Here is a 27,622-nt window from a genome sequence, read left to right as displayed (position 1 = left end):
GTCCAATGACAATATGAATTTTTCTCACAGCTTATAAATTTGCTGTTAATGTGATGTAGACTCCATCAATAGTGGATTCACACATTTCAAGTTTCAGCTGCCTGTGCATTTAAATTACTCCAGAGACAATCTATACACTTGCTTCACTTCAAATGAAAGGTCATCAGCATCAGCCATGTCCAAAAATTAATAATTAGGACTTGGCTTTGACTCAAATACAAAATTAATTGAAGACATATTAACTATGAGTTCTGCAAAAGGATCCATGCAAGCAAAAGTGCCTGCCTGTCTCCATTATACTATAGGGTTAGAGCCTGGTTTGCATCTCTCAAGATAGTGGGTGACTGAGTTCTTATGTTGGTAAAAGTTGTGTATACATGCTGTGAATTCATGGAGTTTGTGGTGAGGTATCTAATTACAAAGAAAATGATTTTGAACTGTGATTCTTTCATGAATCTTAACTATTACTAGCCTTGGAAAGTGGTGTTCTTTGAAAATGGTGGGAATTTTGAAATTCAGAGTAACATAACAGTCTGTAGTGTAATTTAGTAATGCTGGTAGTGGTAGATAGTAATAAATGAATTTTCTGTGGATTTTTCATGTTTTTATACTTGCTTTGCTTTCATGACTCTGATTACCAGTATCTGTACAAAATCAAGATAATATAAAACTATTAAAATTAAAAGATGGTTGCTGGGGAAAAAAAATGCCATAATTGATCACACAGAAAATTTGTAGGGTAGCTAGAAAACTTAGCTTGGCATTTCAAATGTATTGTGTTGTACTAATGCAAGCTCCAAGGCATTCAGAATTCACGTGGTGAAGCATCATAAGCCTTTCCCAGTTTTGTTGAAGCTATTACATCTTTCTCTAGTGAAAAAAAAAATAAAATAAAAGGGGCATGGAGAGTGGAACAGCTTATCGTGCCCTTTTATTAAGGCACATCTATTGTGCCTGTTGTACCTGGTAGATTTCTGGGCAATAGGAACACATTCAGTAGTTGCCATTTGGAGGAAATACAGGTGATTAACTACTTCTTGGGTAGCTATTGTGTCCATAGAAAAACTCTGCCAGGTCTTTTCTTAGTCTGTGCTTGGAAAGGAAGGAAAACTTGCACTGCGACAAGTTTAGAGCACACTGACTGGCGATGTTATTGTTATCAGTGCTGTGTAAACAGATATCACTGTTAAGCAAATGTTAGAAAGACATGAAAACAACAACAAAAAATCATCATCTAAAAATGCAACTATTCAATTTCCCTCATCCTGGTGAAAACAAGCTAATAGTTTTGGAATAAATCCATTTAAATACTGCGAAAGCGTCAAAGGTGGTATGGGAATTCAATTGTATTTGCAGAGAAAGTATGGAGGGAGCAGCAGAGAACGACAGAACAGAATAATTTATATTGGAAGGAGGCTCTGAACCCCATCTCGTCCAGCCAGGCCAGCTTCAAAGTTGGAACCAACTTAGAAAGCTTGTGGTAGCCTGGAGCCTTATCTGGCTACATTTCGGATGTTTCCAAGGAAGGAGATTCCACAGCCTTGCTAGGCAACCTCTTCCAATGTTTGACTGCTCTCATTGTGAGCGAAAATCTCCCTGCTATCTAATTCCTTGTTGCAAGGCATTAGCCATCTGTTGTATAGGCTGTTTTGAATAGTATCGCTTAGTCTTAATGAGTCCTGTGAGGCAAAACACTTAAACTCTCACTTTTCAAATTCAAATAAACCACTGTGTTCTGCAAAACTAATTGTTAGTGGCAGGGGTTTCATTTCTTTCTTCCCGGTGAAGTCCTATGGATTGAAGCTGCAGATTTGTGGGAAGTTTTGGGTTTATGTGCCCTCTTCTTGTCTGTGAAGTTACCATCTGCATTTTATGCAGCAACAGAGCCATCCTTCTGTTTCTCTGCTGTAGTGTTTGTTTGACGTGCAATCTTGTTCTAAAATGCATTGCTCAGATACTTTAAAAAGTGCTTACTTTCCAGCTGAAAGCTTTATTATTAGTAAGTAATATTCAGTCTTATTGGTAATGCACTTGCTCTTTATTTGCAACTAAAAGGACTAATTCATCTTCTGGTGAATTTATTTCCTGAGATAGAATAAAGCATTTGTGTATGTGCTAGTATGGTATAATGGGAAACTTCCCATCCTGAATAAGCTCAGAGCACTTCTGGAATACATCTTTTTCTTAGTCTTAATTGGAGAGTGAGTTATTAATGACTGAGAGCCTGCAGATGAGACCTTGTTGGCAGTTCCTCTGCCACTGGAGAATATAGCTGGCAAGGTACTTTCATTTTTTAAGCTAACAAGGCATCTGCACTTGTTTTGACAGCAGTCCTCACCTAAGCATCTAAGGTTTAACAGGCTGCATCAGGCCTGGTTTGAAAGGAAAAGCTTTCAACTTAAAACTGGACTGTGACAAACATGGAGTTAGATTGTTAGAGTGATAATTTATTTATTTATGGTTTTCTGTGAAAACATCTCAAGTTCCTATCCCACTCTTTGGATGTAGACACAAAATTAAATCTCCCACTATGCTTTTTTAGAAAACAATAATCATCAGTGGTTTTGTGAGGAAGTAGATCTTGGTCACTTTGTAGATGTTAGCACTGTGTGTTTACTGAAGATACTTTCTCTAAATATCTGATTTCATGGAAAAACTGAAGAGTTAGAAACTTCATTAACCTTTATGAAACTTTATTAACCCACAGCTGTAGGACAGGTCAGTTCTCAGCAGTCTGGGGAGCAAAAGCCATCCCTGGTGCAGTGGAATTGATAGCCCATATCTTGTTCACAGTTTCCAATGGCTCTAGGGTGAGCATTTTTGTAATAGGTGAGGCTGGAAAAAGGCCTTCTGATGTTGCATAAGTTGTTACAGCTTTCAGCTTACTATTGGAAGTGTTCATTGTATGGTTTCCTTATATCTGACTTGATGTAGCAAGGTGTGTTGGAAAAGGGTGGGAAGTTTATAACATGCCAAACGTCTGTGTTTATGGCCTGAGTGGGACTTAACGTGAGCAGTTTGTGGGGTTTTTGTTGTTGTTAGAGGTTGGTTGGTTTTGGTTTGCTTGGTTTTGGTTTGTTTTTTAAATCAAGACATGTCCTGAGCTATTTACATTGGAATGTTATGGCTTTGTGAGCTGTTTGATTCTTAGCTGCCCTTTAGTCAGCAGAATGTTATCTTTATTTCTTTATTTCTTTATTCTGTGCTGGGGACATCCTGGTATGCTGGAGAGCAGGGTCAAATCTGTAATGCTTGAAACCAAATAGGCCTTACAAGAGGAAGAATTCCAAACCTCTAAATAGGAAAACACATCAAGTTTTCATTTTTGCCTCTTAGAGGTACAGTTCTTTCAATGGTCTTGTTATTTTTACTTTCTGAACATACTCAGAGCGTGTTAGTATTTTGCTACATTTGATGTGAGTTCTGGTTTTGGATGGTGTTTACCTAAGAATTGTTAACCCAGAAAAAATTTAGAATCTTAAATGAGTGCTTGGTTCACAGATAGGTGAGATATTTATCTTTGATGAAAAGAAATGTTTCACAGAGGACAGCAAAATGTATAGATAGCACTCTGAGAGGAAGGTTTATAGAAACCCTTTAATTCAGTTTTGATGAAGTACTAAATAATGTTGTTTTATATAGACCATGCAGGCACACAGCTAAGGTTATATGTGGGCCTCTGCATGAAGGTGTAAAGATAAATCTTTAGAGAAGTATCATATTAGAGGGAAAAGAAACATGCAAGAAATGGCTTCCACATAATTTCTCTCTGTGACCTCATTAAATAACAAGAATTGTGTAAAATGTTGTGCAGCAGCATTTCAAGTTATTTTATTGGTTTTATTCTGCGAAATTTACAGAAACACAAGTCAGAAATTTGTGTTGTGTAATTTTTATGCTATATCTAAATAATCTGGTAACAGCCAGGTGTAAATAATCATAAAAATCAAGTGTGTCTTAAAGATTGCAACTAGTTTACTTTTAAAACATCAACCTGCTTAATAATTAAATGGCACAATGTGCCATTGGGAAAGTCGACAAGAACATAGGTAGGAGCTGAAAACATTTCAGACTTGAGAAGTACCTCAGAAATATGTTTAATTTCTGGAATAGAGCAGCAAAGCATCAATATAAAAAGTTCTGCCTTTTAGAGATTTGTATTTTACTGAGTATAGCAATATTAATTTTCTTTTTCCTTTTTTCTTTTTTTTTCCTTTCAGCCATAATCAGCAGACCACGTCATTTAGACATCCTGTGACAGGACAGGTTTCTCCAGAAAATATTGAATTTATTTTACGAGAAGAGTAAGTAGTTTTATACCCATGTCAAGAAACCTAAAACACTAACACATTTACCTACAGTAGATTAGTACTTTAATTTATTGACAGTTCTTCCAGTATTGCAGAAAAATTTAATTGAGGTTTGTGCTTAAAATTTTGCTTCTCATTGTGAATAGTATGTTTTTGATTCCATGCTAGCACTTGAAGGAAAGTCATTATCAAATCTTCAAAAAAAACCCAGACAAACCCAAGAATAAACTAACAAAATAATAAATATGCTTAAACAATAGTGCTTTAGTCTTACATAAATATCAGGTAAACAGAATGTAAATGTAAAGTGCGTTTGCAGCATATTGGAAGGTTGAAATTGATATACACAAAATACTACTAGTTTCCATTGTATTTCCTTGGTTTTCTTTTGTTTAGGATGTTCTATATTGATCAGGTGTTTTCCTTTGCTCTAGAAAAATGGTGTTGAATGTATTTGTTTCCAGCATATTTTATCTTGATTGTCTGATAAAAACCAAATAAAAGTAAGAAATGTAGGTGTTCAGTCTGGTGAATTCGGTCACCTTTGGGCTGGTCTTGGCTTGGATCATGCACTATTTCTCTGTAGGCTTCTACTCCTCCTTGTCATCCTGGCTGCCTGCTAGATTGCTCCTGCAATCCTTCTCTAATGGAACGACTGGGTATCTTCCCTAGACAGAAAAGAGAGTCTTGGACATAATTCTCCATCCCTTCTAAAACCAAAGGGCAGGAAGAATGGGAAAACACCAGCTAGTTTTTCTTTTCCAGGCCAGTTTTCCAGCCCGGTTCAAACAGCCTCTATCCCCTCATGTGTCGCAGAGTCTGGGCATCCTGCTGTGATGGCCTGGATGTGGAGTTTCTGTGGCTGCCTATGCAGTTCTGAGCTCTTTGCATTTCAAATTCTGTGGCATTTAATTTGCTTTACATTTTGGTTGGACTGCTGTCAAAAGCAGTTAAGAAGGATGAGGTCTAGAGGAAGGCGGTTCAGCACTCCCAGGAGATTGAGCCTTTTCCAGCAATGTCTTCTCCTGTGACTTGGAGAGGTAGAACATGGCTGTAGAGCTCAGAGGTTCTGATAAAAAGCCCTGAGAAGAACTTCTCAAAGAGTTTAAAAACCAAAACCAACAATAGGAGAAAACCCCTAAAAACCACCAGCTGAAGAGTTGCTCTCCCCCAAGTCAAAGCAAAGCCAAGGCCAATCCTATGTTAAGATGCCCGATGAGAACTACCATCAAATATAACCTTGTAGGAGAGGCCTGGGATTGGGTATGAAGGTGCTTTGCTGCCTGGCTGGGTTTAGCTCATTTACAGGTGTGAAACGAGCTGCTCCACCTCTCTCTCCTGGAGAGGACAAACAGGTATGTTGCAAACCAGCAAATCCCACAGAAAGTATGGACAATAGCCACTGAGCATGTGTTCCAAAGTTCCATCTGTTAATTGATTCTTGATTTATCCATTGTAAAGGTTCAGTCAAATTTAATATGAATTTAAACATATGTACTGGAAAATAGGTGTTTGTATAGGCTCTTGGGGTGCCTGCCTGGATGAGTCAGTCTTGCCTAGGCTGTTTTTCATTTGTAGTCATGGTAGCTGATAAAATACTAAAAACAGAATTGAAAGAAGTACTTGTTGGTGGTACATGGATTTAGCGATCTTTAATGTATGTTAGAAACTTTTTTGGGAGAGAAATGGAAGTGCTTATTTGGAGGAGGATCTGAACATGTAGACTTCAGTTACTTGCACTGAGATGGTATCAAAACCAGGAAAAATCCTACACTGTAGTAGAATTAGTAGAGAGAGGTGGTTTCAGTTCTAAAAGAAGAGGGAATGGCTGGAGGGAGAGAGAATAGTAAATGTTTCCAGTCGCTGCTCAGGAAACAGGCTTTGCAAGAATGTTTCTCTAAGCTTTATTATTGGCCTCAAGAACATACAGTGTTTTTTACAATCAGCTGCTTTTAATCTGTCAGTTAAAATTGCTTTAAAGATGTCTTTTTCAAATGTGTGGGATGCTCTGGTTTCCTTAGTTTTGTACCACTTCTGTGCAGCAGTGGGAGTTGACACAGAGGCTCTTCACCATGTGTGAGTTCCTGTCAGGAGATGATGTTGACATATGTGGATGTGCCTGGGGAAATCTGAGGAGCTGTTGGCACCTCCCTGTCCTAAGGCCTAGGAACTGTAAGAGCTTTCAGTCCTTTTCCCTCAGGCATCAGGGATTGCTCAGAACTGGTGGTGTTGATCATGTATCAGTTGGGGATCAGTGTTGTAGATCCCTATCACATGATGAAATGATTTCCACCAGAAGGACTCAGGTCGGGGAGGCAACTCTCTGCATTGGCATGGTCTGTGGAAACTTTCCATTGTGGGTTCCTTTGACCAAGAGTGCTTTTTCCTATAACTGAAGAACCCTATCTGGAGCAGTAGCACTCTTCAGGGTTTCATAAAAGGTGATTTGTTCTTCAGTGCTGTTGTGACATGATTTATTACTGACTGTTGATTTTAATTTAAGATTAGGGCCGAGGAGATGTCAACAGATGTTGACTGGGAGCTAGTAGGGAGAAGTGAGCACAAACTTGTTCAGGCTGCAATACACATATCTATTTAAAGGGATGCATTTTACATCAGAAAAGTAATTTACAGTCATGTAGAAATGATGAATGTGGGGACTGCTCTGGCCATTCCTCATCCTGGAAGCAGTGTTCTGGCAAGAAGATTTGGGAACAAGTTTTGGAAAATTACACCAATGAGTGATGTAATCCTAGCTTGATTATGACTCAGTTGTGAACCAAATGCCCTTGATTCACTTGATCAAATGAGAAATGGACACTTCCAGTAGAAGGCTGAGAGTATATTTCACTGGTCTTTTCCCAAGGCGTTTAAACAATATCACATCAATTTTGCTTTTCAAGCTGGAACCTGTGACTTTTGAATTACATCATCTTTTGATCCTTATACTATTCCTTCTTCCTAAAGGTGTTCTAATTTAGATTACTTTTTTCTTTTAAGTAGTGATTCCTTATTTCCTAAAACGTTCTTAGCTAGGACCACTATCAAATCCCTACCTTGTACTCTGTTTTTCCAAGCTTAGCAGCTGTGGTCGCTTGGTATGTGGGATGTGTGTTCTGTACCTTTCACTAGCTCTGCTTGAGAGCCAGCTTTTCTGCATGTCACTTTTTGGTTTCTTTTTTTCTGGTGGAATGATTGATCATAGGTGACTGCAAGATTGAGCCTATGAGCTCATTGTTTGTTATAATAATTTAATTGTACTTTTCCTTCTCTATTCCTTTACTAATAATTCTTAACATACTTTGGCTGCTGTTACTCATTGAGCTGATATTTAAAAATAACCTTTCCTTGACAAGGTTGTTCTGAGTGATAGAACTGCAGAGATGTTTTTTATTTTTTCCTCCTTTGAATTACTTTGCTGCTGTTTGCATTGAATTAAGTTTGGCATCATGGTTGCTTGTATCTGAAGATTATTTTTCTGTCTCTTTCTGCCAGCGTTTCAGTTTTTGTCTAGAATAATTTTTATGTTCTTTTGACTTGTTCACCTCACAGTTTTTAGGATCACGTTGAAATAATCTGAGTGTCTTGCTGTATGGGAAGCCCATCCGTTTCACAACTGCCCCTTGATTTCTGTGTTTTGCTTTCATTAAGGGTTTTTGATGAACCCTTAATCCACAAAGGGACCTTTCTTAAGCAGCTGATGGACTAGTGAGAATTAATGATAAGTCTGCCAGACAGGTCTTAGGTTTTTAGTTAACTGCATTGTTACACATGCTTTTCCCTGAAAAGAATCTATGATAGAATTACTTAGGATAGTTGTGTATCATGTGTAGATTTCTCCTCTCATATCTTTGTTTAAATGACTGTCCTTTAAGTAATTGTGGACAGAAATGAAGAATCAGGCACATGCAGCCATGGAACTAATGTTAAACACACAAGTTGTGTATTAGGAGCTGTATATAAACACACATAGCAGTGTGTTTGCAAATGAGAAGATTTTACTTTAAAAAAGATAAGACTTGAACATAAATGTAGACATATGGAGGGAAAATATAGTGTGCTTAATCCAATGAGAGCTATCCTCTTTCTTGCCTGTTTTTGTGTGCCTGATAAAACCTGTGTATCACCTCTTGGGAGAGAGCCATCTTATTTTATCTATTGCATTTGGTTACTATAGCAGCAAAAATATCAGGTGGAGAGGAAAGAGGAGACCCAAACAACCCCAAAATAAATATCTACCTTGTTTACATGTATAGTAGCACTAGGAGAGGGTTGTTTTTTTTTCTATTTAGCTGACTAGGAAATTTATTAGTAATAAAACTACATTGACACAATATTATTGCATCATGTCTGATTCCAAGAAATAAACTTTTTAAGTTGCCAGTATGGATGTGGATCTTCCAAGTGGACTGATCTTTATGATCTCTCGTGAGTATTGCATTTTCAATATGGGCTACTGGTGTAGTAATTTTCTTTTTATTGTTCTTGTTTGGTGTCGGGGTTTTTTAATAACCATAATGTTGGCTATGTAATTTTTTCAGCTGGTAAATATGGTTTCTGGAGATGTACTAGCAATGTTTAAGTAGAGCAGGGAGTTGCTTGACAGGAGATATTATATAGAGTGTTATTTTCAAGTACTTAAAAATATTTACACGGTACTGGAGCTCCAAATGGACACACTGCAATTCTGTGTGTGTATTCACACACTTGTGGGAGGCAGTAAGAAAACTAGCCTGAAAATAGTAAAACACCATCAGTACAGAAGACAGAACGGGGTATCTTTGATAGCAGATATTATCAAATATCTTTTGTAATAGCAACTTTGAACTAATGTTTCTGAATGCACAGAGTCAATGCTGTAGTCATTTATTTTTAAAGTTGAATCTCTAAAAACGATTAGGACAATGTTAGTTCCCTTAACATGCCAGGGTGTTTCAGGTGATTCTGCATATTATTCCAATTTTTGTTTGCTTTTAAAAACACTGAGAATATTGATTAGCTCTTAAGAGACTTGAATACCTGAGTTTTATTTTCTGATCTCATGCAGAAAGTCTGTTCTATCCTCGAAATACTATATACAAATACTGAAATAAATTTGCAGTATTGTTTTGTGTTTTCTGTTAAATGTTGGGTACAACAAGTTTGTATCACCAGTGTTTGGTGCTGAAGACTTTTTAAAGGAGAATAATAATGTAATTTCCCTTTCAATGGACTTCATGTCGCCTTTGCTTGCTATTTGAATTCTTCCATGGCAACAACCTCACATTTTTTAAAAAGCATTTTTCTGCTTGTGAATTTGAAGATTATCGTTAATTTGATACTACTAGAAAGGGAAAGCCTGGTTTCTTGGCAGTGATCACTTCTAGTAGCAAGTGGAAGAGAAATCACTGTCTGATCACATAAATGCTTAGAAATTACATTTTTATCATTCTCTATTGTATTATGATTTTCTCATGATGGTCTTGTTAAACATATAGCTTATTTTCCTCTGTAATTTTATTTTTTTGAAAGTGCAGTGTCTTTAACGTGCTGTGAAACAGTATTTTGGGAAATAATGAAAATCTGTTAAACCAGAGTAAAAATTTTGAATTAGGATCATTCCTCCTGGGTTATTTCTTCTTTGTGAATTTTTATTGGGAAAATTAATTCCAATTTGTCTAAACTTAAAGTGTATTTTTCATTTTCATCAACAGAAATAGCTTAGTCAGGCAGTGTCATATATGGGAAATTTCTTAATCTGCATTTTTGCAGAGACTAGATCAAAATGTGATTAAAAGCTGAAGTGGATTACCTGGTCTGTAAGAGGTGAGGAGAATTGACTCAAACTGACATGATTAAGTTCTCTTGCTTTAAAGGATGGCCAGGAATTTTAGGGGCTTGCTGTAGGTTGTTCTTATTTCTTGGACCTGAGGTTACGTATGAAATCTAGAAAGAAGCTATTTATGCCAGATATGCAGGGTATAAATAAAATGGGACCTAAATTGTGTTACTTACTTGCAAGCTTCATTGAAACTCTGGTCTCAAATGGAAAAATATGCTTTCCCTGACACCGAGCCACCTATACAAGCTTTTGGACAGCTAATTGTTCAGGTTGTAACTGAGGAAAAGCAGTGGTGGCAAATACTTTGTCCTCTGTTAAACCTTGTGTTGAGCTACTAAAATCACAGACTCTTCTCTGTTCTCGTGATACCTCCTCAAAATTTTTCTGTTCTCTGTTGTGTTCAGATCTGCATTTCAGTGGTAGCAGCAACCGTGTTTGGTGTAGCTTATTTCTGGTTTTTCTAAGAAATGGCTTTGGTGACTGGGAAAAAAAAATCATGTGTTGTTAATTGTTTGTTTTGTTGTGTTTTCTTTTCTGATGTGACTGTATTGCTACTTGTTATTTGCTAAATTATGTTGTTAGTGATTTTTGAAAATGCCACCTGTGGTTTTAATTTCATTTGATGCTGGTGTCAAGCTCGGCTGCTGAAGCTTCTCTTCACAGAGATTTTATTTTGCCCTTCCATTTATCCTCTTGATTCTTAATCTGGGTAGCTGTACTGAATTCTTGCCTGTTGAACAGGTTGTTCTGGTAGGATTGACCTCACTTATGCTTTAAATGGATATCTGAGGTAGTTATCAGGATTTCTGGAATCTTAGGATGACTCAGAAATTACACATTTCTGACAATTACCTGCCGTGAATTGCACCATTTTGCTTAAAAGGTATTTTAATAATTCATATTATGCTATGAATCATATTTTGGGCAGATTCAAAGATACAGCATTAAGTTAGTGAAAGATCTAACAGCAGTCTAGACTCAGTTTGATTTTAAATAAAAAGCCAAGTGTTATTGCCAAGTGCTGATTCCTGTCCTTTTCTTCCCAGTACTGGCTCTTTCACAGGTTTGTGGCCAAGTCTCTAAATTGGGCACAGTTTGCTTTCACTGCATAGGCCTTATCTTCTCTCTTACCACCCTCCTTGTTATATCTTGATTCTCTCTTGGGTTTGCAGACAGTTTGGCAGATTTCTCCCTCCTGATGCATAGACAAATACCAATCATCAGATGTCACTGCTTCAGAAAGACCTGAAATCAAAGTAACAGGAGTGGTGCAAAGGAACTTGCAGGCACATGGGAAATATTTGACTAACTTGTCGTTCATCTGCACACTGTGAATTTTAAATATAAAAATGCCAAACTGAATGTTTAAAACAACTATTTGGTTTTGTTTGCTTTCTAGACAGAATTCATCTATGTCCAACCAACAAATAAACCAAAGGCCTTCAAGCATGGTCAGTGAAACGTCCACTGCAGTAACTACGTCCGCTGTTGATACAAAACCTGGCTCTAAGGTAAAGGAAAAGATTTTTTCAGCTTGTTGATCAAAACTTCCCTAATTTTAAATCCAGTATTTTTATGCTTATTTCAGTAGGGCTGTGCATTCAGCCTAGAAATCCAGTATGACCTCAGAGAAGAGATAACATCTTCTACCCAGACACAAATCTTTTAGCAGCACTGTATACAGCAGTAACAGCACTGCTACAGCTCTTTTAGAAGCACTAAATATACCCACATGATAGCACGAATGGGAACTTCTAACGCAGTGATTATTGTGACATGGAAAGTTTGAGTGTCTTACAAATGGAAGTAAATATATGTAATATTAGTATTTCAGCAAGTGTTTTGGTGGTCCAGTGTGTATGGCAAGAAGTGATGCGTGATACCAGGAATTTGCAGTTCTTTCTTTGTCATGAGATCTTACTGCCTTTCCTCTTCTCTGTAACAATTAAATCCTTTTCTGCCATCAGTGCAGTGCACGAGCAGTGCAGGCACCAAGTTCACACACATAATGTTTAATAATGGAAAAGTCCATGCCTTGTCATTGACAAAAGACCTGTGTCCATTATTGAACGAAATATAATAAAGTGCTGTACTTGAAGTGTCACCATCTATTTTAATGCTTCTTTGACCTTACAATAAATGACAGTACAGTGAGAATGGTAGTGGGTGGATAAAAAAGGATAGAGCAATATTGAAAGAATTATCAGAGATAAGATAATTTTCTTAACTTTGACTGCAGTTTGTAAACTTTCCAGTTGGTTTTTTTCTTTTAAATGCAAAAGTGGGCAGCCTTTTATGTAACCGAGTTTAAGAAAGGACTTAACCAAATTGATTGCAAGGATATTTTGTTTAGTTGGAATACTTAAAATCTTTTTACTAATGTTTTGATGTGCTTGAGTATAGGAGATGATACAATTTCAAGAGAAGTTAAAATTAATTGTTTTAAAATTATTTTTTTGAAACCCCAAGTGTATAAGTTATTGGACCAACACAAAGATTGTAGTGTATCAAATCTCAAGAATACATTTATCTTTAAAGTGCTAGATGAAATTATCACTGCAAACAGTAAGTGTAGTAGGTTACTTGAATTACTTGAAACGCTTATTTTTCATATTTGAAGAGTTGAACTTACCAAAGTATGTCAGCATTTGCTTTTACCGTATTTACCCTCCTTACTCTGATTTTTCTAAAGCCTGGATTAGAGGCAAAAAGATAATTTTTCTGCTCTCTAAACCAGCAAACTTACTGGAGACCTGATACAGTGCTTTGAGCTGGGGAATTCTCCAGTGACACAGTTGGCTTAAACTTAGCCAGGATCACACTTCTGCCAAAAAGTGTGTATCCTCTGACCCCTGCTCCTGCTGCTTCCCTTTGTCAGGTGCCTGCACTGATCTAGTCAGAGATTAAAAATGGGGACTGGATTCCACTCCCAGGCCACCCACATGCTGGAGGTTAATTCACTGGGCATGCCAGAACCACGCAGCTGAATGGGAGGGTAAAGCTTTTTTCATCACAGCTTAGAAAATATCCAGAATCGCCTCCCAAGGCTTTGGTTGGTCTGGTTTTTGGTGTCTCTTTCAATTCTGTTTGCAGTCCAGTGTAAGGGTGACTATGCATGCTTCTGGCAGGCTCCCAGGTATGGATTTTTTTAACACGTGGTAGCTTTAGACTTAGAATAAAGCTCTCACTGAGGCCTTGCCAGTACTTTGCTTCTCCACCAAGTTTGTTTTTATAAGATCCATTCTACTTTGGGTCCTTAATGAATACTGGAGTTTTAATTAAGGTGAACCAACATCTTTCTTACATGTGCTTTGTTTGATCATTGCATGTGTTAACAGGCTTGAAATCACTTCTCTCGTTGTGAAGAATCAGAAGGTCTGTCGAATTCCTTCACAGCCTAATACAAAAATTATTTCAAGAGAACTAGCAGTGAGAAAAAAGGCTGTAACATAAATAACCTGTGTCCTCCACTTTGAGGTGGATTTTTGGCAGGTTGAGAGTAGATTTTAAGGTCTTTCCATCTATTTCTAAGTGTTTTCTTCCCTGAATTCCATAATGATTCTTTCAAAGAGTGAGTTCCCAGATGCAGACATGAGGCTAGACATGAACATGTTCTCTACTTAGCCACGGCTAATTTTTTTTTTTTAATGAAATGCTTCTATGATTTGGTCCTGCAAATGCCATCACAGAATGATGTATATATGGTGTTGGAATCCTGGCCAAATTCAGACTGTGTTTTTCTATAGAGCTGTGCAAATTTGGGGCCAGTATTTTGATTCAGGAGTTGTCTGAGTAAGTCATCTAAAGACTTTAGACCAATACAGTCTAAAGTCTGTTCCTGCTCTTTGACGTTTGAGGGGTTGAGGAAATGAAAAGCAAAAAGGCATTTTGATAAACTGCAGTTATTATTCTCTGTCCCAACGATCTGCTCGTTCGTAGCAAATTCAATTACATGATTAACCATATTAAAAGCCATTTATATTGATTATTAATTTAGGCTGTGGAGGAATAAGGATCTGTTTCATTTTGACAGTAAGGTCCATTTGGAATTTGGTCTTTCAAAACATCTGGTGGTGCGAATGGAAGTTTGTAAATGTTGCTGTGGCTTGCAGGACTTGGGCCAAGTCAAAAATGAAAGTATAGTAAGGAATATATTTACTATCTACATTTTGAGAGCATGTTTTGGATGGATCCTGCATAACAGAAGTCATTGAATTAGTGATGACACTGGTAGTTGCTGGTATTTCTCTGAGATAAACTGGTGAGGAATACAAGTCAAGAATGGGTCTAGCAGTGGTGACAGCTATGTGATGTGCCAGCCCTGGGACTGTCTGGAGCTGGAGTGGAACACAGGGTCTCTCATTCACAGCCACTGTATGTGAATGCTCAAAATTAAGAGCAGGATTTTTGCAGAGTTTCAGTTTTTTCTATCTGAAAAATATGGATTTTATGTTGTTTTCTTAGAAATGCTGAAAGTATTCATAAGTTCATTCCTTAGCACTGAGATTTTTTGAGTTAAAGAGTTTGCAACAGGTGGCTTTTTATGGGTTGATTTTTTTCAAATTCCTTTGAGGTTGAAAGTTCCATGTTGTATTATGCATATGTATTTGCATATTTTAACCAAGATACAGTCTTCCTGTTTACTATTTAAAAAATCTGTTCCAAATTAAAGTCTGTCTATACTTTTTTGTTTAAAAGAAAGAAAAAAATTATATAAGTAAGTTAGCAACTTTCCTTCTCAACTGCAAGTTACTGTAATAAAGAAGATGAGGCAGTGATGAAAAGGGATTTGAAAATTTTGGCTCTTGACATTTTTGAGTTCTGTTTCTCCAGTCATTCACAAGCAAGTCAGCATAACAAATGTACTCAAGTAAAAAGTGACTTTTGTGTCTTCAGTGATACAGATAGCTGTGCTGACCTGCATTTTTAAACTCATGACAATAATATCAGAATATTTTATGTTAGGAAAAGACTACTGCAGTACAGAGAAATAGTTTAAAAATATACTTTTTCTTTTAAACCAATTTCTTAGTCTAGCCAGTGGAAGCAAGGCATGACATGCAGTATCTGTTATGCTTCGTTTTATTCCAGAGCAGAATGAGAGGATCGATATTGAAGATTATATGAGAATTTTAATTACATAAAGTATCCTAAAATGATAATTTTGTTTCCATTATGGGTATTGGATTGACATATAATACACAGCCTTTGGAAAAATGTTCCTGCTCCCATGCCGTAGAAATTGTTCAGTCTTTTGACCAAGTCCAAGGATGATTTTTCTAGATTGTCATCTGCATTTTTAAAAAAAATACTATCAAAGAAAGTGCTTGATTAAAAGATCTGATTTAAAAAAAAACCCAAACAAATTTAAATGCTGCTGTAAGGCTAGATCAGCTACACTTCAACTGCTCCTCAGTTCTTCCACCCTTCCAAAGATCTACATGAGAGAAAGATTAGGCAACTAAATTCTGTACATTTTGTAAAATGATTTCTGTTCAGCTGCAAAGTATAAATAAAGTAAAAGCAGAATAAAAATAGATTTTTGACTTTCAGAGCTTTAACAAATTTGGGCCTCATTATTTTTCATCACCCTTTTAATGTAGCTGTTGCGTCTTAACATTCGGCAACAATTTTTAAGAACTCAACTGTATTGCTTACTTTTCATTTTTCTTGCAAACTGCCTGTACAGGGCTGTGTTTGCCCCAAGCCAGTGCTCTGCAGCCTGTTAGCTGAGTGCCTTAGCACAGGTGTGGCAGAGACACAGCCTGGGAGATCTTGATGATACCATTCTCACCCGACTTTTGCTATCAGCTGGTTTTTGCCAGCTGGATGGCAGGGGCACCTCCTCAGAAACCTGTTTTACAACCTGCTCTGCTGGGTTTGTGCCAACAGCCATGGACAGGCGGACAGGTATGGGTTTTTTTCCTCAGGTGACCACCTGTGGTGTGTTGGGGCACTGGTAGGTGCTGGGGAAATCCTGCCCTTTGACAGCTCCTCACAACTGTTCAGTCTACCTCACTGTTTCATATGCCACAGCACCAAAAAAGAAGTGCTTTTTTTTCATACTGATTATAGCTATTATCTTAACACTTAATTAAGACAGGAAATTTAGTGCAGATTGGTAAAGTCTGGCCTTCATCAATCCAATCAACAGAATCTATTTCAAGTTATAATATTTTGCTAGAATTATTTTCATTATATGCCGTCTTCTACTCCAGATGTTGCCTGACTGGCAGGAGCAGTACACTGTGATATTTTTGTGATGTTATCCCTTGTGTATGATGAATATGCTTGTTCCCAGAGCTTTGTTTGCCTGCAGTACACAGAGCATCTGTACCCTGACAAGCTCAGAGATTAAAAAGAGAGACACTGTAGGAAAGCTCTTTTCTTGGAGAAGTTGGCGTCAATTGTAAGAATCAGTCTGTTCTAAAGCAATTGGAGGAGCAAACTGGTCTGAGACTGGAAAAGAACAGGCAAATTACTCATTAAGTGATTCTTGCTTTTACACAGGTGGATGGGCCTTGCTTGTTTGTTTTTGAAATAGTTTTGTCCATGTGAGTCAAAACGGAGGTTTTGTTAAGACACAAATCATTACCTTGTGGCTCCACTGGCTGCCGTGTGTGTCTCTTCCCTGGTAGCGCCACTGTCTTCTCCTTTTGTTTGCAGGGCCAGAGTCCAGGCATTTTATTAAACTACCAGTGTTGTTTGAATTTAAACAGGAAAGAAAAATTAAAATCCGCAAAAAACCCCCACCCCAACCCCTCCTCAAAAACCCAAACAAAGAAGAGTAAGAGTGGAATTCAGCTGCTCCAAGTCCTTTGCGTGTAAGAGGCTTGTGCAGTATTGTCCAGAGACTTGCACGCAGCTCTCAAAAAAACTTCCCAGGCACACTAAAATTTCCTCAGTTCTGCCCTTCTGCCTTGACACACCAGCGCTGCTGCTCTTCAGCAACACCATCCTGATGAAGATTGACTTTGCTCTGCTGTAAATATCGTTGCCTGTTTACTTGCCCTTGAAAATGCCATGAATACTTTGTTGCTGTGTAATGAAGTATAAGTTATTGCAGTGAAACTGTTTGTAATGTGAAATGAGTCTCTGTACAGTGCAGAAACCACTGCTGCATTTATACTTCTTCACAGGTTGTGAAGACTGGAAACAAAGTTCACAGCTTTGGGAAGAGGGAACAAGCTATCAGGAGGAATCTCAACGTTCCTGTGATAGTAAGAGGCTGGCTGCACAAACAGGTATGCGTGTGATCTCCTGTTTTTTCCGTTTTTTTCAATGCAATCATCAAGGAAGAGCCAGTGCCTTCCAAGGAAATGAGAAAGCAGAAGCTTGAGTATTGGTGACACAGGGCAGTGTTGGCAGTCTGTTCCACAGACTTCCATGAGGAGGAATTCATGCTCGGCAAGTGTGAAAACCAAGATTTACAAATGGGTATAATTCAGAAGAGGAAACTGATAAATGGACAGTCACCATCACAGCTCAATATTGAGGCTATAAATAAGGTTATTTTCCCTGGTTTATGCTGTTGGCTTGTTGTCAAGGTGATCTTTGATTCCCTCAGAACACAGTGAGCCTGAGGGTGGCTGTGAAGGCCTTATTCTATTTACTTGGTTTTACACTTCCACCCTAATCAAAGGTTCAATTATGATCCTTACGCCCTTTTGTTCTCCAGAAACAGGAGGGAGAAAATTATGGGAAATGGGGCCCTATTCACCACACATTGCTGTCACCAAGACCAGTAGCCAGCAGAGTCTGGATCATAGAATTTCATCCACTGAACAGAATTCTACAGCTGCCATCTCTTAAACTCTTAAGCTGACAGAAACACATCTTTGAGTGTAATAAGTAAACAAAGCTGTTTGTTGTAGGGGAATAGTTCCACTGCTTCTCATTGGGCAGCCCGTGTCTACCCGATTATCACCAGGGATCTAGCAGCTCAGATTTCAGGAGAAGGCTGGAATCTGAGGCATACAGTTATGGTTTTACGTGCACAGGAAAGTGAAGTAGCTGACAGCTGTCTGCTTCCTCCTGGGTGGAGAGGTGTAATTCTGCTGTGTTCTGCTCTCAGCTCTCTTACATCCGCTACCCAAGTCCATTAGTTTTCTGGACAGAATCAGAACTCACAGTATGTGTTGCTAGCCTTGTAGCATGAAAATGGGAAGAGAAGAAAGTCTTTCCATACTTAATTTGATTGCAAAAAGGAGGAGGGAAATAGCTAGAGCAATGTTGTATATCCTGTTTCCTTCTGTCCCCTAACCTTGGCTTGTAAGCCCTTAAAATCAGAAGGTGCTTTTCATGCTGCTGGTCTCATCAAAACCTACCTGAGCTGAAAAAGTGATGCTTGCCTAGGTTATAGTCTGGGAATTTTAAAAGCTTCAGAAACTAATTTCAATGCAAATATTACTCATTTTGACAAGGTTATATATACCTATATCTATATATACCTCCACAGGCATATTATATTATACTTCATTAAAATTTGCACATTATGCATCCTGTTTTATTTCCTAAGGAATATTTGATTAAATTACATTTTAGGCATGGGTAACATATGGTGATTGAATTATAGGATATCATTGCCTCAAATGTGAGGTCATACTTCACAGCTGTGTAGTGATTTTCATTTTGGTCTGCAGGCAATCTTTGTTGGAGTTTGTGCCATCCAGAAATACACTTCAGTTCTTTATTGCAGATAAAATAAGCGTTGGTTGTGTACAAGGTTAATCTGAATGCTCTTTGGGATGAGGGTTTAATTAATGAAGAATAGCAGTTTGAGTATTTTGCCCTCATTATTTTATAGCTGGATGTTTTGCCTCTTATGTTTCTTAGTACACAATATTTTGGTAAGATATAAACCATTTGTCTTGCAATTAGCAGTTGCATTTAGGTAAACTTCTGGTAAACTACTGCCTGGATCAGCACTGTGTCTGTTAACTTTCCTGAAATGAAAAGTGTGCCACATTTCTTGCATTTCAGGATAGCTCTGGAATGCGGTTATGGAAGAGACGATGGTTTGTGCTTGCTGATTATTGCTTGTTTTATTACAAAGGTGAGTAGATCTGAGCTGCTTTGAGTTAGTCTGAACAATTTATCTGTACAAATTGTGGTGAATGCGTGAACTAACTGAACTCCTCAGATAAAGTTAGTTGTTCTGTGATGAACAGTGAAACAATTGCTTGACCAGACATCTTGAATGCACAGCAAATTCTAAGCCAGAGTAGGGGAAGCAAAGGATGCTCTATGGTACTTTTTCACATAATTTATGTTTGGTATATGTCATGGTTTATGTTGCAGAACATCTGACTGGAATAAATAAGATTTTTCCCATCTGTGTTCTGGTATCTACTAGTTTGCACTTGGACATCTGAGTTTTTATAGAATGCTCTCGAAAATGGCCAGATCAGAACATTAGTTCAGTTTTAATCCAAGGGACAAAGCAACAGTGAGAACTTCTAAATCCAGTAATTCTACCAAAAAAGGTTAGATGTGATCTTAGACCTAACTAGGTATTACTTAAGGTTATTTTCAAGTTTTGAATACTTCATGTGCTACAGTTTTGGGAAAGCCTGACAGAAATAGCAGACTTGGAATTCATATTTCCAGACGCTGCATTTCTGCTGTTCATCACTTGGAGCCAGCAGTAAGAGAGGTTTCCTAATCATAGCAATTAGCCTTGATGGACAGTGCTAAATGGAAAGTCCAGCATGTTTTCCAGCCTGTCACTGTTCATTTGGCAGAATAAGCTTTATTCTTGAAGTGTATTCTTCTGGCGGAAGCTAAAAAGCAACATCCAACTCCCACCCCCCTCCCCCCCAAAAAACCCTTCCCCAAAACCAAAACAAAACAAAAAAGCCCCAAAAAACACAAACAAACAAAAAACCCCAAAAACCAAAAAAACACACAAAAAACCCACCCTCAATAAAAACCGAACCTGATTTGAAAAATCAGAGAAAATGAAGAAAACCAAGTCCAGTCTTTTTTTCTTTAAAACTAGCATGTTTTTCTGCATGTATTATTGGTGTTGAGTCATAACTGAATTCACGTCAGAAGGGACTTCAGGAAGTGTCCCATCCCAGCGCCTGCTGAAAGCAGGGTCAGGAAAAGAGTCAGCCCAGGTTGCTCAGGGCTTAATCAAGTCAGGCACTGAAAAGCTCCAAGGATGGAGATGGCACAGCTTCTTCCTTGGCCTCTGCCCCTGTTGCTCTGTCCTTGGAAAATGCTTTTCCTTATATTCAGTCTGAACCACTCTTGTTTCTACTTAATGCCTGTTTTCTCTGTGTCCATAAAGGAGAATACATTGTTAGCCCGCTGAGCAGTGCAGGGAACTAAATTCTATTTTTTTTATTCCACAGACAGCAGAGAAGAGTCTGTTCTGGGCAGCATCCCATTGCCTAGTTATGTCATATCTCCAGTTGGACCTGAAGATCGTATAAATCGCAAATTTTCTTTTAAGGTACATTTGCAAAGCTTATCAGCTTATTCATGATTTATTTGCATTAGAAAAGCTGTTGTTGTAAACAAGAACATCATCTGTTTTCCTGTTTTACTTGTTACTAGTTTTTAAAAGCAGACAGGTGTATTGACTGCCTGTTCAAATGTGATGTGGCACCTTTTTTTTTTTTTGCTTATGAATTGACATTCATGTCTGTTACTTCGTAAGTGTCCTTATAGCTTAATGAAGTGTCTCTGAGTAAAGAGCCTGTTTCTAAAATCAGAAATTAGTATTGACAAGTTGCTCCAGTACTGTTTACAAATTGGAAGAAAAGTTGTCTTATTTACTTTGTAATAGAGTGCTTGATCTCATAATGGACTGATGTCTGTCTGGTTTTGTTGTGGTTTTTTTTAAAAGAAAAGAATCGACTCAGATCTCACAGTTAGAAAATGACACCACTTAGTCATGCTAAGTGGTCTGGACTTTTTAAAGGAAAATGTACTCTAGTTTGTGGGTGGTTTTGTGCCCTTTTTTTTGCTATAAATAAGTATATTTGTATAATTTACAGTTCTAGTCTTTGTTATGTGAAGTAAAACATGTACTTCTTGATAGTGCAACAAACTGACTCCAAATGATTGTCAAAACTGCAGTACTTAGGCAAAGTTGAGGAACTTCTGTGCCTGTGGCAGATTTCAAGTCAGAGCTTGTTTTTATATCAAGCAGATCAGCTGTGTAAATTTAAAAGTAATTTAAAAATCAGGTTTTGATCAGGCATACTTTAGGAGATCTAGAAGGAATCTCTGTTTAATATTTTCTGTGCTGAAAGTACGAAGAACATCTGACTTTCTCTTGCATTTTGATTTTTTGAGGTGTTTTAAAATTGAAACTGCCTTTTATTACTTTCAGTTCTGTGCTCAAGTGGATAATGGTTTGAAATTTATTAAACAAATATTAACTTCTGAAATGTGTTTAAAAAAGACTCAGTGCACTTTGTGGAAATGTTTATTGTACTTTTTCAAATGCACTGAGCATGAGTTATCAGGATAAAGCTACAAAGAAATCTTTGCTTAAGAAAAACATTTCACCTCCAGTATTTACTGAGTGTGATTCATAAAGCTCTCCTTTTCTAGAGCCTTTTCCTAGGAGGAAGCACGTACTGAAAGATGGGAACTCGATGTACTCTTTCTTCTAGGGTTGCTTGCTTTTGATTTTATTCATACGGTGTTTACACACGCTCTTAAGTCACCACTGGCCAAGTGGAGTGGAATCCATGGTTTGGTCATGGTTAAAGCTTTACAGAAGCAAGTGTAGACTTCCCCTGTTCCTTTTTAGGTTATCATATCTATATGAGCTCTACCAGGTATTTAACCTGAGTCTTCTTCTGAAAATATAATGAACCAGTAACCTGAAACTTTCAACACAGGGTCATTACTAAAAGGTTGATAGAGATAGAAATAGGGTGTTGATAGCAAAAGAAAGGTTATGCTAGAAAACTCTGTAAAAAAAAAAAATAAATCAAGATTTCATGTGTCAGTTTGTCAGGCCAGTTTTAACTCTGCTGTAGGTGTTTGACTGACTGCAGGCTGGATCCTGCAGTTTGATTTTATTCCGACCCAGCTCCAAGGGCAGAGGGGGATTTTGTGCGCAGTGCAGACCCTGTCCAGCAGTGATGGTCAGTGGTCACAGAGCTGGCTGTGGGCACCCCACAGCAGGAGCACACCCGTGCTGCCATCCATCACTCAGCAGCCATTACCTTTATCTCTTCAGAGCACCTCGGGACCCAGAGCTTAGATGGACATTGTGTCTCGAAGCCAGAAATAGAACACACAGGCAGATTAAGCCCAACAGAAAGATAAGGGGTTTTTTCGCATTTAAGACCTGAATGAGTGGGAGAATGAGCCATGGCACTTCTTACATTTGGCCTGTTCTTTATTGAGATTGTTGTAAATCTCTTACAACAGAGCGATTGGCTCCCATTTGAAGTGGCAATGAGTTTGGAAGCTAGGGAAAGAGCAAAACTGGAAAAAAATTGAACTCTCTTGTTTGTGAAACTAGAGGAGGGAGATTTGCTAAGCAAATATGTGGATGCTTTTTGCATATGATCTGGTTAGAAGGAGGCTTGTAAAATGCATGCTCTCTGGGGTCTGTGTTAAACCCTGCAAAGTGTTAAAATGTGCACTGTAGGAGTTCTCAAAATCCTTTTCCTTTCATCATTCCTGAGGTCCAGCATAAGTTTTCACGTCTCTTTGGATGTTTAACAGTTACAGGCCTGCAGAACTATGTGCAGGCATTTGAAATGCAGTCAAACCCCTCCTTTGAAATAGAACGCTATATGGATTTTTTTTTTTTTTTTTTTAGAAACTTTGTTTCAGTTCTCTATCCTAATACAGTTTTTGACTCTTGACAGTTTTTTCACTTCCTTTATTTGTGCCAGTCAAAGTGCTGTGATTAGCTGGAAGGCACTGTTCTAAGCTGTGTGTGAGTTAAAACTCAGGATCTTCACTGCACATTTAGTTCAGCACCTTGCATCCTAAAGATATTTAGTTAATCTAATAGCTGCATTTTAAAATAACAGTTTTTTGTTGGTACCAGTATGAGTGAGCACAAATTCAGTGTCCAGATTTTAATGTGAAAAGGCTTGCAAAACGTTAATATAATATAGCTGGAAATATTTCCTGTGATTAACAGAGAAATGACTATACTTTGTAGTAATACAATAATTTTGGACAGGAATAGTATCAGTTTATGGAGGTTTGTGTCATCACAGTCTCTTTGGAGGCCTTGTCCTCAAACATTAAAATTATTTTTAAATGGTCTTACTAATGGAAGTATTTGTTCATTGCTTAGACTGCTGAGACAAGGACAAACTTCCTGTCTGTTTCTTTAATCTCACTGGTTTTCCTTAAAAAAAATAAAAAATTGACATAGTTTGTTTCTTTATATTCTCTGAATCACTGTTTTTTCCTCAGGCTCCCATATTACTCTGGGTCTGGGGAGTCAGGTGAAGAAATGCCAAGGGTTGTAAATTTGAGAGGTGCTGTTTTCTAATTTGAAAGAGGGGGAGGGTTCAAGCTTCTAGAAATCCTCAAGAAGCTCAATAGTATTTAAAGGTGAAAGATGAGTTGGGTTGTAGGGGGATGTTGTTGAGTTTGTAGTGAAGGCTCAGAGTATTATTTCAATTTTTGCTCATAAAGGGTTCATAAGTATGAAAATTCAGGAGAAGGAAGAATTTTCTGTATTATATAGCTTATTGACAGAACTAACTTGGAGAGATTACAGTTACTAGAAAACTGTTTTCTTAGTTATCCCTTTGTTCTGTGAATGGTGGCTTTTCTCTCTTAGGTGTTTTGAACAAGTGGAGATGAACGTAGCAGCTGTAGGCATTAGTTACTTTTAGTAGAGCCTGTTGTTGTGTTTTTTGGGGATTTTTTGGAGGGGGCTTTGTTTTGCTGGTGGTTTTTTTTTTTTTTTTTGTTTTTTTTTTTTTTTTTTTTTTTTTTTTTTTAAGGTGAATCTTTTAATGATTTTAACTTGTTTAATTTTTTGTCCTTGTCTTGTCCTGTTGATATGCTCTTGGGGTTTACTGTCCATTTCTCCTACTGTGCACTATGGGAGAGAGACTGCTTTTCTTCTCAATCTATCCACATTAAGGCATCTGAATGCGTGAATAGGTACCAATATTATTTTTTCAGTGTTGTGTGTATGGTGTACATGTGAGCATGTGCTGTGTTATAGGCTTTTTAGTATGCTGTAGCCATCCTAATAGCTTTGGCTTTAAAAAAAAAATCCAAACCCAAAAGGCCTGCTAGCTTCTGTCTGCCAGCAGGGACAGCTACAGGATGTTGGCACAAAGTGTCTTTCTTGCATATAAAACACACTACTAATAAATAACTGAAATAAATTTGAATTTTTCCTTAACCAGTGTTACATATTGTAAACTTCAGGATATTGTGTTTGATAATCGCACACCATCTCCACTCTCCCTTCTGAAGCTGGGAATGTTAAAGGCTGTGAGAGCTTCAGTCTCTCAAGAAAGAGTGGTGCAGCACAGTTTGCATTTTGATGCTGTTTTCACCTGCACCTCTTAGGCAGTGCTTGCAAGCTGTGTTCAAAGAGAAACCTAAACCACAGGTGGGTTATGTTGATTAGGGCGTACAGGTCACTTAGGACTGCTGTTAAATCCATTTCTTGGTGTGGTATGCGGTCTCTGCAGATAGTTACCCAAAATTCTGGGGTTTTAAAGCAATTCTAAAACCAATGAATGGTTGTGTGCTACTGCATCATCTGCAGTGGGACATGCAGAGTCTGCTTTGCTGCAGGAATCGATTCACTTCTGAATTTTGACACCTTCTGTGGGATCAACCTGCTCTGTTGAAGAAGCTCTGTAGGCATGGAGTCTCACATTAAAGTCACCATTTTCCTTTGTATCAGGAGCTGCCAGTTTTTGGTCTCTTCATACACTGTAACTGTAAATTAGAATGAATTAATGCTTCCAAATAGTATTTGCTTTGAGCATTCTCATGTTCTGAAAATGGAGAAAAAAGACAACCCCCAATAACAACAAAGAAAAGCCAAAGAACTCAACCAGGCAACCACGAATAAAGTCCTTTGATTTCTAGATATGTGATTGATCAGAGCTATTGTTTAATGTAAATCCTGTTTTCCTGTGTTCAGGTAGGCAGCTAATGGTGGGAATTGAGAAGAAACCACCTTGTATTCCCTTTTCAGCCAATGTTGTTGGGAAGTGGAGACTTTTGAGCAGCAGAGAGTCTTGACTTCTTTATGTAACCTTTTCCTTCTCTTCCTTTTCCTCCTCCTCCTCCTTTTTCTAGCTGGCTGTTCTACTTCAGTCTCCAGTTTTCAAAACAAACTCAGGCTTCCTTGCTTGAGGCACAGAAGGGAAAGGCCACGTTTCACACATTCAGGGGAACAGCCTGCCATAGCAAGGGAGGAAATTTTGCACAGAACTTACTTAAAAGCACTGTAATAGCAAGCATATATTTTGCTCTTTGGAGTTGTTGATACGAGTCTCCAAGGTCATGGTAATTTGGGAAATTCTAGGTAAACAACTGAAGTTATAATGTTTAGGAAGGGCTGCTCTGGATTAAATAGAGCCTGGGTTTAGTCAAAACTATTGTATTTCTGAAGCAATCTATGATTGTCTCTATGATAGTTTTTTAAAAATTTGATTTAGAATAATGAGGAAAAGAGGCTTTCATCAATATAAAATGACCCATTATTTAGGCAGGACTTGCAAAATACATTTACCCTTTAGAAACAGATGTAGCCAAATTAAAAATTTGATATAATTCTTTTCCTTTTAAAAAAACCCCATGTCAGCAGTAGTCAATGCTATTAGCTTTTGTATGTGATAGCAGGCTTAGTTTTATAAAAATAAGTTTAAATTATTAATTTCATTTTAATATCATTACAAGAGCTTTCAAGCAGAGTATATGGTCTTCAATTTTTTTGGAAAGTAAGGAGATGAATCCCTGCTAATCTGAAGTGTTGCAGGACTTAGCTGGTTTGGTAATATTTATACTATTGCTAATGCAAATATGGATGAGATTTGATTAAATTCAACTAGCCTAGAGTTACAAAGATATTCCATATTGAATCCATTTGAATATTGAATATATTTATAGAGAAATTGCCCAGTGCCTCTAGTTCACAGTGGAATTTCATGGAGTATTTTGGTGTGCAGAGATAATTGTCAGTATTTTATGTGCTGTGATAATTCCATCATATTACTAACTTTTATCACTAAGTCTTGTGACTTTGCAGCTAATATGTGTTCGAGTGCACGCTTTAACCAAAAGGTTTTAACATGCATTATAATCGATTCTTAAATTAGCAGTTTAATTGCTTAAAACTTAAGATTTTTGTCTGTGTTTTCTCTGAATAAATTTCTTCATTAAATGAGCTGGAAAAATTGACTTGCTGATGCATATCTCATTGAGAATTTCTTAAATTGGTTTAGTACAGGGATTTCTTCAGTTTGTTTAGTATAGTATTTATGGCAAATGAAATGTATCAATTAAAAGAAAAAGAAAAGCTGAATTTTCCCACTGTGAAAATCATAAGCACTGGACTTTCAGCTTAATAGCTCTAGAAAGATGCAGAAGAATTTCAGTAAAAATTGGAATGCCTTTTGAGTTTACTGCACTTATAGCCCATTGTGGCAGTGTGATAATTCACCCCAAATTCAAGAAACAGTCAAGGAATCGGAAAAGTTTTTTTTTAAGTTAATTTTTAGGCAGAAACGTGAAAGAGCCATCTGACTAGTATTTCTTCTTGTTTTCTTCCAGGCTGTTCACACAGGTATGCGGGCATATATTTACAACAAGAATTCTGTCATTGGCTCTCAGGCGGAGCACACCGGGATGAGGACGTACTACTTCAGTGCTGACACCCAGGAGGACATGAACGCCTGGATCCGGGCCATGAACCAGGCTGCTCTCATGCAGACACGCTCTTCACTGAAGAGGCAAGTTCCACTCTCAAGCTTTTTTAAAAAAAAATTTACCTATGTCACGTAAGTCTCACCCGTGGTGGTATCTGACACTGCTGTTTGTAGATAGGTGCATAAAACTCTTTCACCTTTTAAAGAAATAATTATTTTTGATTCGCATTCTATTGCAAAATAGCCAACTGATATTAGTAGAGAAAACCTGGTGTTCAGTGTTGGTGTATGCATGCAAGTTGTGTGCCCACGTTTAGTGACCTGGATTAATTTCTCTATATAAAATATTTTAGGAAATTTCAGGTAAAAAGTTCCGGTTTCTGGGGCAAATTCATACACCTGCAGCAGCCAATTGGCAGCCTTTGGTAGAGAAAAGTATAAGAGAATGATCAGAAGTTTGAGTTGTTTCAAATGAGTGTTCAGAACTAGGATTGAAGTGCTGTTAAGGAGGAAAAAGAATGCTAAGGATGGGTAAATCACAAATGCAATAGAGTTAATGGATATCAACTAATTAATGCAAATTCAGCTGTGCCAAAATGTGCTTCCAGTTTTTTCCTTAAATTGGTGTAGCCTTCTTGATGTTTTGGCTT

At 37.6% G+C, this 27,622-nt stretch overlaps 1 protein-coding gene across 1 annotated transcript in view; it reads left to right on the top strand.

The window, feature by feature from the left end:
* PLEKHA7 (pleckstrin homology domain containing A7) overlaps nt 1-27,622 on the top strand; it is a 150,041-nt gene that overhangs the window by 83,611 nt on the left and 38,808 nt on the right. Inside the window, exons 4-9 of the mRNA XM_066320827.1 lie at nt 4,221-4,304; nt 11,531-11,642; nt 17,271-17,375; nt 19,114-19,186; nt 20,490-20,590; nt 26,878-27,056. Coding sequence (XP_066176924.1) covers nt 4,221-4,304; nt 11,531-11,642; nt 17,271-17,375; nt 19,114-19,186; nt 20,490-20,590; nt 26,878-27,056 — 654 coding nt within the window. The remainder of the gene's footprint in view (nt 1-4,220; nt 4,305-11,530; nt 11,643-17,270; nt 17,376-19,113; nt 19,187-20,489; nt 20,591-26,877; nt 27,057-27,622) is intronic.

Source organism: Sylvia atricapilla, chromosome 6 (genome assembly GCF_009819655.1).
Source record: "Sylvia atricapilla isolate bSylAtr1 chromosome 6, bSylAtr1.pri, whole genome shotgun sequence".
Classification (NCBI taxonomy): Eukaryota; Metazoa; Chordata; class Aves; order Passeriformes; family Sylviidae; genus Sylvia; species Sylvia atricapilla.
This window is presented reverse-complemented; position numbering and strand designations above follow the sequence as displayed.